We start from the raw sequence: 15,790 nt of genomic DNA on the forward strand, positions 1-15,790 counted from the left end.
CCCAGGGATGGCGGAGCCTGATGGGCTGCTGTCTATGGGGTCGCACAGAGTCGGACATGACTGAAGTGACTTAGCAGCAGCAGCAGCAGCAGCAACAGTCATTAGCTCTGGGTCCTGGGAGCCAAGCTCTCCTGGCTTATTAAAATAATAATAAAGGGTTTTGTGACAGCAAATTGCTCCCACTATACATTCTCCTTTTGTCCTTTAATAACGTAACCCCGCAAGCTTTAGCTGGGCACATGGATGTCCAGATGAAAACTACATTTCCCAGCCTCCCTTGCAGCCAGCTGCAGCCAAGTGACTAACTTTTGCCTGAAAGTGAATGTGTTAGTCGCTCAGTCTTGTCTGATTCTTTGTGACTCCATGGACTGTAGTCATCCAGGCTCCTCTCTCCATGGAGTTTTCCAGGCAAGAATACTGGAGTGGATTGCCATTTCCTTCTCCAGGGCATCTTCCTGACCCAGAGATCGAACCCAGGTCTCCCACACTGCAGGCAGATTCTTTATCATCCGAGCCACTAGGTGAACTAGTGGTTCACCAACTTTTGCCTAGAGGGTTGTAAGTGAAAGTAATTCCTGCTGCCCTTTTAGGAAGGGTGAGCTGCCTGCTGCCCCTCTCCCTCCTCTCGTCTAACTGGAAGGTGGACCCAGCAGGTGCGGTGGTGCGCTATCTGTGACTATAGAAGGAAAGAAACGATTTGAGACAGAGCGTCCCAACTAGTGTGTCTGGAGATGTGGGTGCCTTCTGCCCTCAGGAGAGCCTCTTTAGGGCCCCAAGACCCTTCTACTCTTATGCCAAGGTGCTATATCAATATGACGTTGCCATGTGTGTCGTGTTGTAAAAAATTAAGGGGGAAAACGGAAGGAAACAGAGCAGCAGATGACTGAGCAAGAAGGTGGAAGGAGGTGGGGGCGCATGACCTCTCCCAGCAGAGCCTCAGCCAGCCTCCCCCCAACCTCCAGGCGAGAGGCAAAGCATCCACCTTGCTGAAGCCATCATTAGAACAGGATTTTGCTTTTGCAGCCATAAATTTATGTCCTACAGAACACAGATGGTTTGGACTTGGAAGTGATCTTATTGTCTATTCATAGGGAAATAGTTAAGCAGATATGGTCCACATATAAAATAAAATTAGGCAGTCACTACTGCATTTTTTGTTTTTTAATTTTTATTGGAGAATAGTTGCTTTACAATGTTGTGTTAGATTCTACTATGCTGCAAAGTGAATCAGCTATATGTATCTATATATCACCTCTTTTTTGAATTTCCTTCCTATTGAGGTCACCACAGAGCGTTGAGTAGAGTTTCTTGTGCTATACAGTAGGTCCTCCTTAGTTATCTATTTTATACATAGTAGCAAGTCATTGCTGTTTTAAAAAATATTTTGGTGACATGAGGGGAATGATTGAGATATAATGAGATAGGAGAAAAGACATTTATGATCTCGGGGTGATGCAAAGGATCTCTGAATTACACTGTGTTTATGTCAAATGAGGAGTGGTGAGTGGGTCCAGGGCAAGGTGACCCCGAGGCAGACTGAACTGGGGTTGAGGTAGAGACTCAGCGTTCCAGTCTGACTCAGGAGAGTGGGTCAGGGTTGAGTATGCCGACTAAGCGGACGAATCCAACTAGAATCAGTCTTAGGATGTTTGCTGAGAATTGTGACACAGATGTTTCCTTTCCCTGGGGAGCCTGATTTCTCCATATGTGAGGTGGATTTGTGGTTAAGACCCTGCCCTGTGGAGCAAGACAGCCTGGGGTTCAACCCCAGCCCCACCCCTACTCGGAAACTTAAAGAAGGATACTCTGAGCCTCAACGGCCTATTCTTAAACTAGGGATAATTATTATAGTACCGACTATAACTTTGTTGTGACAATAAGATGAGTTGATACAGATAAGAAAACACATTGCACAGTGTCTGGAACATAGTAAGTGCTTGATAAATCTTAACTGTTATTATTACGTGACACCTGGAACTTTTACAGCTCCTGGGAAGGAATCCAGCCAGAGGGCCAGGGAGCTACCGAATTCAACCAGACCCGAGGCCAACCTGCTACTGCCCTTGCAGTTCTGACCACCAGCGAATTCCCTCGGCATCCAGACCAGTCGCAATTGTTTTATTTTTGGGATGCTTGCAGCAGAAAATACACCATGGTGAGACTTGGGTAAGTCATGTAGCTCTGTGAGCCTCAGTTTGTTTATTTTTAAACATGTATTTGATTGAAGTATCGTTGATGCCCCACGCTGTGTTAATTTCTGCTGCACGGCCAAGTGAGGCAGCTGTATATCATATGCATTCTTTTTTCATATTCTTTTCTGTTTTGGTTTATCACAGGATAGGGTCCCTGAGCTATGCAGTAGGACCTTGTTGCTTGTTCTATACATAATAGTTCGCATCTGCTGCTGCTGCTGCTGAGTCGCTTCAGTCGTGTCTGACTCTGTGCGACCCCATAGACAGCAGCCCACCAGGCTCCCCCGTCCCTGGGATTCTCCAGGCAAGAACACTGGAGTGGGCTGCCATGTCCTTCTCCAACTGCAGCCTACCAGGCTTCTCCGGCCATGGGGTTTTCCAGGCAAGAGTACTGGAGTGGGGTGCCATTGCTTTCTCCAATGCATGAAAGCGAAAAGTGAAAGTGAAGTCGCTCAGTCATGTCAGACGCTTCGCGACCCCATGGACTACAGCCTTCCAGGCTCCTCCGTCCATGGGATTTTCCAGGCAAGAGTACTGGAGTGGGGTGCCATTGCCTTCTCCAAGTTTGCATCTGCTAATCCCCAAATGCCAATCCATCCCTTTTCCCTCTCCCAGCAACTACACCCCCACGAGCCCACTCCTTCCCACAGTTTCCCCCTGAGACCACCAGGCTTCCAGACAGGGCCAAACCATGGGAAGCTCTATCATGTCTCTTCTTTCAGAACAGTCCCTATCCGGTTCCCTCTCCCAGGAAGCACAGACAGACACCAGAGCCAGAAGTGACTTTAATGTCTTTTGAGCAAGATGAGTCCCCTCAAGGAGGGGCGGGAGGAGGGTGTTAGTGACCAGACTGCATCCTCCTCTAAATCAAACGGCACCGACGGCTACAGTCTGGGTCCTTGTGTATGCAATTCAGGCCTACTCGGCAGGGACATACGATGTTGATGGCGCTCCTGGTCTGCAGAAAATGGGTGAGAGAGCTGAAAGCCACCAAGGAGCAGGGAAGAAGGAGACATACACTTCTTGGGGAGCAGAAGCAAGAGCCCAAGTGATGGAGTGAGACAGACTTGAGGTCTGACAGCTCTACAGCTCATAACATTGTGACCTCAGGCAAGCGTCTTTGTCTTAGTTCCCTCATCTGTCAAATGGGAATACTAAGGGACTTCCCTGGTGGTCCAGTGGCTAAGACTCTGAGCTCCCAATGCAGGGGCCCAGATCCCTGGTCAGGGAACTAGATCCCAAATGCTGCAGCTAAGAGTTCACATGCCAGAACTAAAGATTCCCCCATGCCGGGATCTTTAGACCTAGTGCAGTCAAACAAATATTTTTTTTTTAAGGAAATAATAGTAACCCCATTTGTCATTGAGGGAATTAAACAAAACAAAGTAGATTAAGTGCCCATAATGAAAAGACCCTCTGGCTACTTTAGCTGTGGAGTTAGGCCACAGGAGGGACCTGGCTGTCTCCCGGAGCACTGGCAGTTCTCCAGACACAGAGATGGAGACTGAGCCCAGCCTCCCTAGAAAGGTTTGGGCCCCGGGCCAGAAAAAAGGCAAGCAAGGACGAGACATACTGTGCGTTCTGCTCACTGCTTCCACCAGCTGATAACAACCATGCTTCACTGAGCACCGTCATTGCCAGGATCACATACTTTTCCCAACAAGCTGGTTGGGTGGGCACCTTAGTCCCATTTTACAGATGAGAAAACTAAGGCTCAGCAAACAGAAATGATCTGTCTAGGGTCACAAAGACAGGGGTTGGTAAAGGCAGGGTTTAAATTCAAATCCAGTCCCAAAACTGTCGACCTGCCTGGGCAGCTCCTCTCAAGAAATTCAGTCATTGCGGCAGCGTGGTAGGGATGGATTGGGAGGTCTTTTCCCACCTGCTCTGTGGCAGTGATGTTAGAGTAGAGATACTCATTCATGCGATAAACGTTTGTTGAGCAACTACTATGTGCAGGCACTAAGCTGGGGGGTAAGGGGTTCCAAAGTGAATATGCTTTAATCCTGCTCTTGCAGAGCTCTGACCAGTGGTGGCGGCAGACAGAAGGCAGGCAGATCAGGGAGGTACATGCTGTGCTGAGGGTGTGGGTCCCGAGGGTATGCGAGTTCCAAGGAGGGAAGGGTTCTTGGAGGAGGCGCCTGGAGGTGCATTGCAGGGCGACCAGGAGTTTGCCAGGTAGAGAAGGGGGAAAGGACGCTTCAAGCAAAGGGTGAAAAAAAGCAGGTGCAGCCATGTGGGGTTTTTGAACCATCCCCACCCTACACACCAGCAGGGGCTGCCCCGCGGGGGCAGGGTCTCACCTGGGGCAAGCACGTCATGGTTATTCTGGCCCGAGGGGCACAGAAGGCGCCACCGGAGTCCAAGTTGACGAGACAGCAGTCACTGAAACATTCAGAGTGGTGGGAGCACCTAGCCCCGTTCGCCTGTGGGGACAACCCCTAAGTCACCAGCTCTCCGGCCATGTGTGTGTGTGTTGTGGGGGGGCGGGGGTCCCCTGACACTGTCAAAACCCCACGGATCCAGAAAGAGAAAAGTCCTAAAGACGTTCACCCCCACATCCCACCCCGCACTGCACTCAGAGGAGCAGGGGAGAGGAAGGGGGAAGTTAGGACTTTTCCCTCTGCTTCTTCTTTCCTGGGGACCCCCTCACCTCTGTGGGTCCCAAAGGGTCACCTGTGTGGAAGGACCAAATACTCCCCATCACACTTTAGTGGGGGATGGGGAAGGGACAGAGAATGGGGTGGAGAGAAAGACGAGGAAGGGAAAGGAGGAAAGAGCTGAGTGCCTAGAAGGGCACAGAGAGGGGCAGACGCTAGGGCAGGTGTGCAGGGCATGACGGGGCGGCAGGACTGAGTGTCCCAGAGGGGGCAGGGGGAGGGGGCTAGGCGGGGGAGGGGGAGGATGCTGCTGGTTATAAGGCCACTTTCTTTTACCTCCAGAGCCACTAGGGAGGTGAAGCAAGTCCTTTGGGAGCACACCAAGCTTCCAGCCTGAGAAGAAATCCCCAGGAGGGGGTGGTCCCCTCCCCCCTTTCCCGCAACCCCGGCCCCATCCCTCTCTTCTCTCTCCAAGCCCAACTGGCCCCTTCTAGATGGAGAGTGATGCCCCGGCCACCGCCCTCGGCTAGAACGGAAGGTTTGAAACGTCTCTTGGCTCACCTTTGTAGACCCCTTTTTAAAGAGCGCGAACTCTCCCCAGCAGGGGAGCAGGACCCCCGAGAGGAGGAGCGCGATGGCCAAGGCCATAGGCTTGGGAGGCAGAGGAGCGGCGGCTCCGCGAAGCCGAGGGGCGGTGGGGAGAAACCCCTTGGCGGCCTCGTGACCGGTGCCCCCGCGGCCGCCCTGGGCTGGAGGCGGAGGGTGAGGGAGTTAATGGTCACAGGCCGCTCGAGAGCCGAGGCCAAACCCCGCGGAAACCCGTTCTAGCTCCCAGGAAGCTTCCGGCCCGCGGAAAAGAATGAGACTCTGGGCCAGATGATCGGATTTTCCGGGCCCTGGGGCCTTCCGTGTATAATGCGGCCGAGTCGCGTCAGTCGTGTCCGACTCTGTGCAACCCCACAGACGGCAGCCCACCAGGCTCCCCCGTCCCTGGGATTCTCCAGGCAAGAACACTGGAGTGGGTTGCCATTTCCTTTTCCAATGCATGAAAGTGAAAAGTGAAAGTGAAGTTGCTCAGTCGTGTCCGTCTCTTCGTGACCCCACGGACTGCAGCCCACCAGGCTCCTCCATCCATGGGATTTTCCAGGCAAGAGTACAGGAGTGGGGTGCCATTGCCTTCTCCGTGTGAAATACTTACAAGTAAAAACTTAAAACTGTAAACTAAGACTTTATCTTGCAAAATTATGCAAAATTTATATGCTGAAATGAAAACAGCTGGCTTCTTGATATTCGGACTCTCTCTCTCTGCCTTTGCTGCACCAAACTGCCTCCTGGCCTACCCTATGTTTTGGACAAGCCAGCCTGGACCTCTGTGTTTCCCACACCCTCTCCAGGCCCAGACATGTGGTCTGTAAGAATCAGGAGCCAAGAGAAGATGACCTCTAAGACCTAGAGGTCTCCCAGTTCTAAGAAGTTGATGAAGTGTCTAAGAATCTGTGAATCGTATGTGACTCAGCCACCTTGGTATGAGGGCAGGATGGAGGACCGGAAGACTGGGAAGGAAAAGGAGGGTTCTTTGGGGAGAGCTGCTGGCAGCAATCATGGGCCCTGGGGGAGGCAGACTTGTTTTGTCTCTTCCCTCTGGATGAAACTCCCACCTCGTCTCACCCTGGGCTGCTTCTTTGCTTTTAAAATTTGGCTCCTGGATTTCCCCAGTGGTCCAGTGGTTAAGAATCCACCTATCAATGCACGGTCACAGGTTCGATCCCCGCTTGGAGAAGATCCCACATGCCGCAGGGCAGCTACTAAGCCGAGCACCACAACCACTGAGCCGGCTCCCTAGACCCTGTGCTCGGCAGCAAGAAAAGTCACCGCAGTGAGGAGCCCACGCACCGCCCCTAGAGAGCAGCCCCCACTCTGCAACCAGAGAACACCTGTGCGAGGCAAGGAAGACTCAGCACAGACAACAGTAAATAAATTAATAACATTTTAAAAATACATGTAAAATTTGGCCCTTACGATCTGAGGAGCTCTGACTTGATGGCGTGCCATAGACTGAGTCATTCCCCTCTCCCCCAAGTTCTTAAGTTGACACCCTATCCCCCAGTGTGATGAGATTTTGGGGTGGGGCCTTTGGGACATAATCAGGGTTAGATGAAGCCATGAGGGTCCCCTCAGGATGGGATTAGCACCCTCATGAGAATGGACCCCAGAGAGCTTACTGTCTCTTTCTCTCTGCCATGTGAGGACCCCGTGAGAAGGCAGCTGTCTGCCAGCCAGAAAGAATTCTCACCAGAACCGGACCACCCTTAACCTGGATTTTTAGCCTCCAGCGGGTGAGAGATAAACGTCTGTCGTCTAGGCCAGACTATGGTGTTTTACTGTGGCAATGTGAGCTATTATAGAGGGTTTAGGTCTTTTCTTTAAGAAGAATGGCCCCCACTGACCTCAGAGGGGTTTGTGTCCAAGATCTCTGTCAGCCCTCCCTGTATCAGTCACGGTAATTACCACAGTCTGTCATAACAGAGAACTCTTGACATTTCAGTGGCTTGGCACAATCATGCATTACTTATCAGGCATGTAAGTTTTGATATGGGGCAGGAAGACTCTTCCATCTCATAGCCACATCATCTGGAAGACTGGCCCCCAGGGTCCTTATGGAGGAAGGGAGAGAGAGGAGGAGCAGGTACATGGACACCTCAGTGCCTCGGCCAGGCCTGACAGCTGCCTCTTCCACGCACACCATTGGCCACAACAAGTCACGTGACCCCGACCTTCTGCAAGGGAGGCTGGGAAATCCAAGTCCTAGAAGCGTTAGCGTCTACTATCGTTTCTGCTGCCCGTTTTACAGGTGAAGAACCCAAAGGCTCAAGGTAAAATAATTTGCCCAAATAACAGTTAAGTCACAAGACAAGATATCAACCCAGGGCGTTCTAGCTCCTGAGGTCAAGCTCTCCCCATGCCCCACTGCTGTGGGCAGCCAGAAGTCTTTGTCCCTTAAAGGAATTTCTGTCATCCTTTTTTTCCTGTCTATAAAGCTCATTGTGAACCCAAGAGGGGCACCAGGGTGTAATAATTCTTCGTGTGGAGTCACCTACTTCCCTGAGGTATTTGGCCCTGCCTTGTGAGTGGTTGATAATAAGTAAATAGTATCTCTGCTCAGGAAAGGGACTAATCTGGGGGCAAGAGACCAGTGACTGTGTGTCAGGATTGGCAGGTTGGAATTCTTGATCCGAGGCCCAGGAACCTCAGAGAGGCTTATTGAAGGCCCCGAGGGGGAGGTAAGCCCCTGAAATTCTAAATTCTCTACAAAAAAAAAAAAAAAAAAATTTTTTTTAAGGCACGGGACTGCATTAGCCTCAGAGACTGGTTCAGAAACTTTGGGGTTTTTTCTTTTTTAATTTTTTTCAAGTCTAGTTGATAGAGCCTTCATTTTAAAAAATTATTATTTTGTTTGGCCATGCCTCACAGCATGTGGGATCTTAGTTCCCTGACCAGAGATTGAACCTGCACCCTCTGCAGTGGAATCTGAGCCACCAGGGAAGTCCCACTAGTGCCTCCATTTTAAGGTGAGGAAACTGAGGCCCAGAGACAGAAGGGACTTCCCCAGGGCTGGACTCGGGCTCCTGACTCCAAGTCCTGTGCTCTTTCTTTTGCACCAATGGCTTGTTTCCCAAATCCAGCCGGCACTGGTCACAAGCACAAATCCAAGACACATGTGCAGTGTGAGGGGGTGGGCACCAGATTACTAGGGTCCCTGGGACACGTGACCCGTGAGAGTGGCTCCAGCTCTACCCTTTGGCCAGGACCCAAACCTGGGCAGCCCAGTCTCATATGAGGAGAAGGGGGCAGGAAGGGCCTGGCTGGTGGTCCTCTGTTCTCCCACCCCTGCAACCAGCCCCCCTCCCCCTTCCCATCCATTCTTCCATCCTCAGACGCCCTCCAGTGTCTTCTCCTTCCCTGCATCTTTCTGTTGGTTTCCATAACAATATTCTCACAGATCCTCAGCACCCATTATACAAAACCCTAAAAGACTCAACTGGCCCCAGTTGGGTCAAGCAGTGTGGCCAGGGGGCCAGGGACTGTTACTGGAGGGACTTTGTGAAGCCTGGTCAGAGCAGATTCCCAGAGGCAGGGACATGGGGGCTTGGGATGGGAATGGATGTTGGTGGGCAAGAGGATTGCTGTGCCTCCAGATGGAGAAATCTATCATGGTTAAGTTTCTCTAGCCAGGGGCAGTGCCTACGGAAGGGTCCTCAGAAACATGTGCCCACTGCCTCCTACCCCCACCAAAAGCTGTAAGGAATGTTCCATAGACCACCGGGTTTCAATCTTTTTTTTTTCTTTTACTACAAAGATATTTTTATACTGGTATTCAGAGAATTAGTAGATATTGTTGGCATCCATTCCAACTGACTGACTCTGTCATGTTGGTTGTTGAATATTTGGATTACTATCACTGCAAACGTGTGTGTGTATATACATATGTAACGTGTACATGTGTATGAAACAAGTTTCACAAAAGAATACCAACATTTACTATATGTGATCTGCTCTGAGATTTTCTATTCTATTTCATCTTTTCAGAATGTCGATTAGAAACTTATCGTTGCTGGGGGGAAGGATGGGAGAAGGGACAGGGAGTTTGAGATGGACATGTACACACTGCTATATTTAAAATGCATAACCAACAAGGGCCACAGCACATAGCATAGAACATGGAACTGCTCAGTTATGTGGGAACCTGGGTGGGAGGGGAGTTTGGGGAAGAATGGGTACATGCATATGTATGGCTGAGTCCCTTAACTGTTCATCTGAAACTGAAAATATAAAAATATTGTTTGTTAATTGGCTATACCCCAATACAAAATAAGAAGTTTAAAAAATTAAAAAAAATTAAAAATATCGATCAGAATTCCAAACTGATTTCACTGCCCACTTATGCCCGTATTGAGTCCAATTAGTTTGACTGCCCAACCCACTGTAGATACCTCGGCAGCCTCCATTGCCCATTCATTCACTCATTCAACAAACATTTTAGCGACACTTACTCTATGTTAGGCACTTCATCATCAGAGTTCAGTTGCAGATAACAGACACCACCGTGCCTATTTTAAGCAGAAAGGGATATAATATGGCAACTAAGGGCTTATAAAGTCTTCAAAAGGGTTTGAGGGGTAGAATCTAGGCTGAACTTCCTGGAATAAAATTTATTTAAAAACTGACCTGCCAAGGAAGCTGCCGACTCTGCCACCATTAGCAGGATGGGAGTCAGGAGGCCATTGCTGTGACTGTGGGCCCCAGAAAACACACACCTTAGCTGTGCTCTCAGAATCAGGAAGCTGCCATCAAAAAATATTACTTGTATTTGCTCTATCTGTCAGGGCCCTAAAAGAAGAAAAATGTCTCCCACATTTCCAGCCCTAAGGTCCAGGGAGGAGGTGAAACAAAGGCCGAAACAAGTCAATCTACAGCAGCCACCGCTGGGACAGAATGTCTGGATGTGGCACAGGTTACTTGAATGGGGTGGAGGTCGATTTCTCTCTATAAGAAAACTTTTCAATGTTTACAGCTGCAGATCACTTTGAATGTCAACCTATGCTTTTTATTTCTGTGCTTCTCTGTCTCTCTCTTTTTTTGGCCATGTCATGCAGCTTAGATTATATTAGTTCCCTGACCAGGGATTGAACCCATGACCTTGGCAGTGAAAGCACAGAGTTCTAACCACTGGACCACCAGGGAACTCCCTGCTTCTCTTTCATATATATTTAACTTTTTTTTTTTCAATTTAAGTCACATCTCCATTGATCAGGGGTTTTGCCCGCCTCCCCACCCCGACCCCCGCCAGGAATTTGTTAGGGAGATCCCATGCCTCACAACCTTCTCCCTCACCAACTTGCACACCCACCCTGGTGCACTCTCGGAAAGGTGAGCTTCCACTTCCTGCTCCCTTGTCATTTCCTTCCAGCCGCAGTCCATAGAGAATGCTCCCTCTGTTCTGTGCCGTTGTCAGTCTTTACTGAACTAATGCCCTGGGTCCAGGATACAGAAAAGGCACTCAAAGCTTGAAAAATATTTGTCTAATAAGAAAATTATGAAACAAGTAAATTACTAATAGCAGAATTTCATTTACCAAGACAGAGCTGTAGGATATACAGATAGGCTGCAGCAAAAGAAACCATGGAACCAATGGCTTGCTGTAAAACAGAAGTTTATTTCTCTTTCCCATAACATGCCAAGCATATGCAGTCCAAGGCGAAAATGGGGTCTCATGGTCTCAGCGGTCCAGGCTGCTTTATTTTCACTGCTCTGGCATCTACAGTCATTCTCTTCATCAGCCTGGTCAAAGATTGCCTTATAACCTGTTCATATTTCAGGTATGAAGTGAAGGATGAGAGTGGGTGTGGGAGGGCCTGACTGCTTGCTTTAATACTCTCCACTCCATCAGTCAGTCTTGTTCACATGACTGAGCCCAGCTGCAAGAAAAACTGGGATGCAGTGTCTACTCTAGGAAGCCATGTGCCCGGGTAAAAATCAGACATGGGCCACAGTCTAAAGTATGTGTGTGTATATGTGTGTGTGTATGTGTGTATTTGCCAGGGAGTATGCTTTCTAATTGGAGAAGGCAATGGCACTCCACTCCAGTACTCTTGCCTGGAAAATCCCATGGATGGAGGAGCCTGGTAGGCTGCAGTCCACGGGGTCGCAAAGACTCAGGCACGACTGAGCGACTTCACTTTCACTTTTCACTGTGCTGCATTGGAGAGGGAAATGGCAACTCACTCCAGTGTTCTTGCCTGGAGAATCCCAGGGACGAGGGAGCCTGGTGGGCTACCGTCTATGGGGTTGCACAGAGTCAGACACGACTGAAGCGACTTAGCAGCAGCATGCTTTCTTCCATATGTTATACTCACAGAGCTCTGTCTAATCTTAACCATGCAATCTCCATTCTATGTCCTGTCTCCTGGACTCACATTTGACTCCAGCACCCTCCCCCTCCCAGAATACAAGTACCCAGAGTGATATGAGAGTGGAGAGGCCCTCCAATAAGGATTCATTTCCCTTTGTCATTCTTTGTCAATCTAGACCAACAGGGTTGGGCCACAGTGGCTCACAATTTACATACAACCCTTGGAAATAAAAAAAGTTTGCCAGCCATGTGCCCAGAGTATAACACTAGAGCTGGGCAGTTAACCTTGATGGTTTCTAGTCTTAGGAGACAGGATCTGTTACATAGCACCTCCTCCCTGCTTTCCAGTGATGGTGCCCCCAGCCTTGGGAATTTTCCCTGAGGCTCCATCCAGAGATCAGATCTTGGGAACCAGCTCACTGCCTTGGAAGTAGCTGAGGTTCCCACACTCGCTCTGGCAGCCTCGACACCCTGGTGCCTTCAGTGCTCTCATAGAACACCAGGAAATGCCAGAGATGGGACCCAAGTTCATGAACTCGGCTCTCTTTCTCTGCCTTCCTTCCCTCCTTTTACTCTATTGTATGTATCTAGGTCACTGTATCTTGAACAATGACTTGTAAACTATTTTAATAAATCACATTTCTATGTTTTTCTATTACTATTTGTTTGCGCCTTGCTCATTCATTTTGAAATCTGTTACTCATTGGCAGATAAGCTATAGCAGGTGCCAAACATTTAGGTGAAAAAAATACCTTTTAACTTTTCCCTCCTACTTTAAAGAAAGACAGGCACTACTTAGTTTCAGCTATGGGAGTCCTCGGCCCAGCTCAAGGAAACGAGGTGTTGTAAGATGCCAGTGACTGAGAATCTCTGGGGTTAGCAGGAAGGAAGGACAGCTGAGAGGAAAAAAGGGACCTTCCAGGATGGCATTTTGGTTCACCCTTTGGCTCCATGGAAGCAGGTATCATGGAGGGTAAAAGCTCTCTCTACCCACTTCTTTTTTCTCTCAAAGGAAACGGTGTTGTGTCCCAGGACATTTGAATGGCCATAGTTACTTGTGGGCGGGGGTCATGGGCATTAAAAGTCTCACACTTGAGTGTGGTATTGGTGATTTTTGTTCTCATCCTTGAGTGGAAGGAATGAACCAGTGGCAAGACTCTTGGAAGAGTCACTTGTTGCATTCGTAACTTACTGTTGCATAATGAATTACCCCAAAAGTTAGTGGCTTAACACATCATTTATTACTGCACAGATTTCTGTGTCAGGAATGCAGTCACAACTTGGCTGGGTCCCCTGGCTCTGGGTCTCTTCACAGGTTGCCATCAAGGTGTCGGCAGGGGATGCAGTCACCTTCAGACCCCACTGGGAGTGGAGCTACTTCCAAGTTTACACAGGTGGTGGTTGGCAGATTTCAGTTCCTTGCAGGTTGTTGGACCGACAACTTCAGTTCTTCACAGGCTGTTGGCTGTCCTTTCCATAGGATAGCTCACAACACAGCCATTGGCTTCATCAGCACAAACCAGTGAAAGAAAAAGGAGAATGGAAGCAAGATGGAAGTCAGTGTTTTGTAATCTAATATCTTTTTTTGGCTGTGGCATGTGGGATCTTCAATGTTTGTTGTGACACACAGGATCTTCAGTGCGGCATGCAAACTCTTAGTTTCAGCATGTGGGATCTAGTTCCCTGATTAGGGATCAAACCCAGGCCCCCTACATTGGGAGCATGGAGTTTCAGTCACTATATCACCAGGGAAGTCCCTGTAATCTGATCTTTAAAGTAACAGTTCCTCACTTGGCCATTGCATAGTCAGGCCACTCTTGGTCTTTGTACATCTCCTGCTCAGCCAGACCCTGTTTCACCTGCATCCTACTTGCATGAACGTGCTTGCCCCTGCCCCCAGCTAGTGGCTGATCTAATCCCACCTGCTAGTTTATTAAGGGAAATACCTTCCTTGTGATGGTCGTTAATCTGAGCGGCTATGAGGGTCATGCCCCAGCTGATGGTTTCCCTGGTAACTAATGGATGAGTCAACCTGATGTCAATCCCCCTATAACTAGTTGCCTCATTCTTCCCCAAGTAGCAAAGATGGCTGTCGTGTTCTGCCTGGTCTCTGCTGTAATGGTGGGATGTTGCTCCAGGATGTTTCGTTCCACACATGTAAGATGCCCTATCTCTCTGTTACTGTCTCCAAGCTCTTTCTTCACTCATGAGGCTAGGCAATCACAAGACTTGCAGGCCTGCAAGGTGAAGCCTGACAGCCATATCCTACTGGTAAGAAGCAAGACACCAGGTCCAGATCACATTCAAGGGGAGGAAATTACACAAGAGCAGTGGTAACATGTGTGTTTAGAGAAGAGAGGCTCTGTTTTAAGTCTTAAGATAAAGCTGAGGACTCCAGCCCTGTTTGCTTGAGACCCTGTGTTGGGATCCTGCTGGAAGCAATCCAGTGGGGTTTGGCGTTACCTCATCTCTGTCTGTCACACGTCTCCTTCAGGAAACCAGTTACAGGAGTAATTGGCAGTTTGCCTGGCCAAATACCATCTACCAGCACACCCCAGCCCATCTCGTAATTCCATCAGAGGAAACTCTGATTTCCCTTTTGGTAAAATTTCAAGTATAATAGTTTCCCACCCTGGAAAGCTCTTCCCTCTCTCCAGATCTCATTCAAGCCCATCTCTTCTCTGAAGTCTTCTTAGAATCAATTGAAAGATGGAAAGAGATGCTTCTTTGGAGAAATAATTGCCCAAAGATAAAATAACTCTGCAGGAAAGGAAAGAAGCTAACCAGCTGGAAGTCAGACTGAAGGATGGGATAGATAGGGTGGTGTTCATTGGTGTGAACTTTCTCTTCTCTTTGGCAGAGAACCTCCCAGAGGGAAAACAGGCACATCTAACTGCTGAGTGTGGATTAGTCCTGGTTGATTTTTGTTTTGTCTTTTTTTGTGGCACCTTGCAGCTTGTGGGACGTTACTTCTCAGATCTCAGGGATTGAACCCAGCAGTGAACTCAGATGGCTCAGACGATAAAGGATCTGCCTGCAGTGGAGGAGACCTGAGTTTGATTCCTGGGTCTGGAAGATCCCCTGGAGAAGAGAATGGCAACCCACTCCAGTATTCTTGCCTGGAGAATACCATGGACAGAGGAGCCTGGCAGGCTATAGTCCATGGGGTCGCAAAGAGTCAGACACGACTAAGCGACTAACATATTCACTTTCATGGCAGTGAAAGCACTATATCCTAACCATTGGACTGCCAGGGGATTCCCTAGTCCTTGTTGATGGATGCCAACAAGGCAGGTTTTTTCTTTTTTTTTAAATTGGCATATAGGTGCTTAACAATGTATTAGTTTCTGCTGTACAGCAAAGTGAATCAGCTATACACATACATATATCCACTCTTTTTGGATTTCCTTCTGTTAGGTCACCCTGTGATGGCTTTTAAATACTCACAAAGTGACCTAACTCCCCTTGTCTTGAATGTGAACTGGACCTAGAGACTCACTTCTAACAAATAGAAGATGGTGAAAGTGATAATGTATGACTTCTGAAGTTAGGCCAGAAAAGGCACAGCAGCTTTTGCCCTGTTCTCTCTTGGATGATTCACTCTAGGAGAAGCCACCTTCTATGTCACAAGGATGCTCAAGCATCCTTGTGAAGATGCCCATGTGTAGACAAACTGAGGCCTCATGCTAGCTGCCAGCACCAACTTGCCAGCCACGTGAGTGGGCTTCTTGGAAGTCACCCTCCAGCCCCAGTCAAGTCTTCAGATGACTGCAAGCCTGGCCAATGTAACTTGACCTCAAGAACAGCTTGACTGAATCAGAAGCACCAAGTCAAGATGGCTCCCAAATTCCTCCGAGAGATAAGAAGCTCTTATCGATGTTTTAAATTGTTAGGAAAAGAACTGGAGAGACGGGGCAGGAAGAAAAGATTTCTGCTTCCCTGTTCTAGCGTACTTGATTGGCAGACTCCTTTAGAGCAAACGGTTCACCAGTGCCTAGGTCCTGGAGCGGCCAGCAAAATCCAGTAACCAGCAGGTCCTCCTGGCGCTGTCTCTCGGGCAGCAGTGTCAGCAGAGTGCCTCCACCTCC

General features: G+C 48.9%; 1 protein-coding gene across 1 annotated transcript; it reads right to left on the reverse strand.

Annotated features, from left to right (window-relative positions):
- Positions 1 to 3,054: 3,054 nt before the first annotated feature.
- Positions 3,055 to 5,440, reverse strand: CLPSL2 (colipase like 2). The gene is made up of 4 exons (XM_052649164.1): positions 5,354 to 5,440; positions 5,129 to 5,185; positions 4,496 to 4,618; positions 3,055 to 3,150 (listed from the first exon to the last, which is right to left on the reverse strand). The coding sequence occupies exons 1-4, from the start codon at positions 5,438 to 5,440 to the stop codon at positions 3,055 to 3,057; spliced, it is 363 nt and encodes a 120-aa protein (XP_052505124.1).
- Between the last annotated feature and the right edge of the window lie 10,350 nt (positions 5,441 to 15,790).

This window comes from Budorcas taxicolor, chromosome 11 (assembly GCF_023091745.1).
Source record: "Budorcas taxicolor isolate Tak-1 chromosome 11, Takin1.1, whole genome shotgun sequence".
NCBI classification, from domain to species: Eukaryota; Metazoa; Chordata; class Mammalia; order Artiodactyla; family Bovidae; genus Budorcas; species Budorcas taxicolor.

Coding starts and splice junctions, on each gene's coding strand:
- CLPSL2 (XM_052649164.1), bottom strand. CDS start 5,440: ATGGCCTTGGCCATCGCGCTCCTCCTCTCGGGGGTCCTGCTCCCCTGC. Junction 5,186..5,353: donor TTAAAAAGGGGTCTACAAAG/GTGAGCCAAGAG, acceptor ATTTCTTCTCAG/GCTGGAAGCTTGGTGTGCTC. Junction 3,151..4,495: donor CCATGACGTGCTTGCCCCAG/GTGAGACCCTGC, acceptor CATTTTCTGCAG/ACCAGGAGCGCCATCAACAT.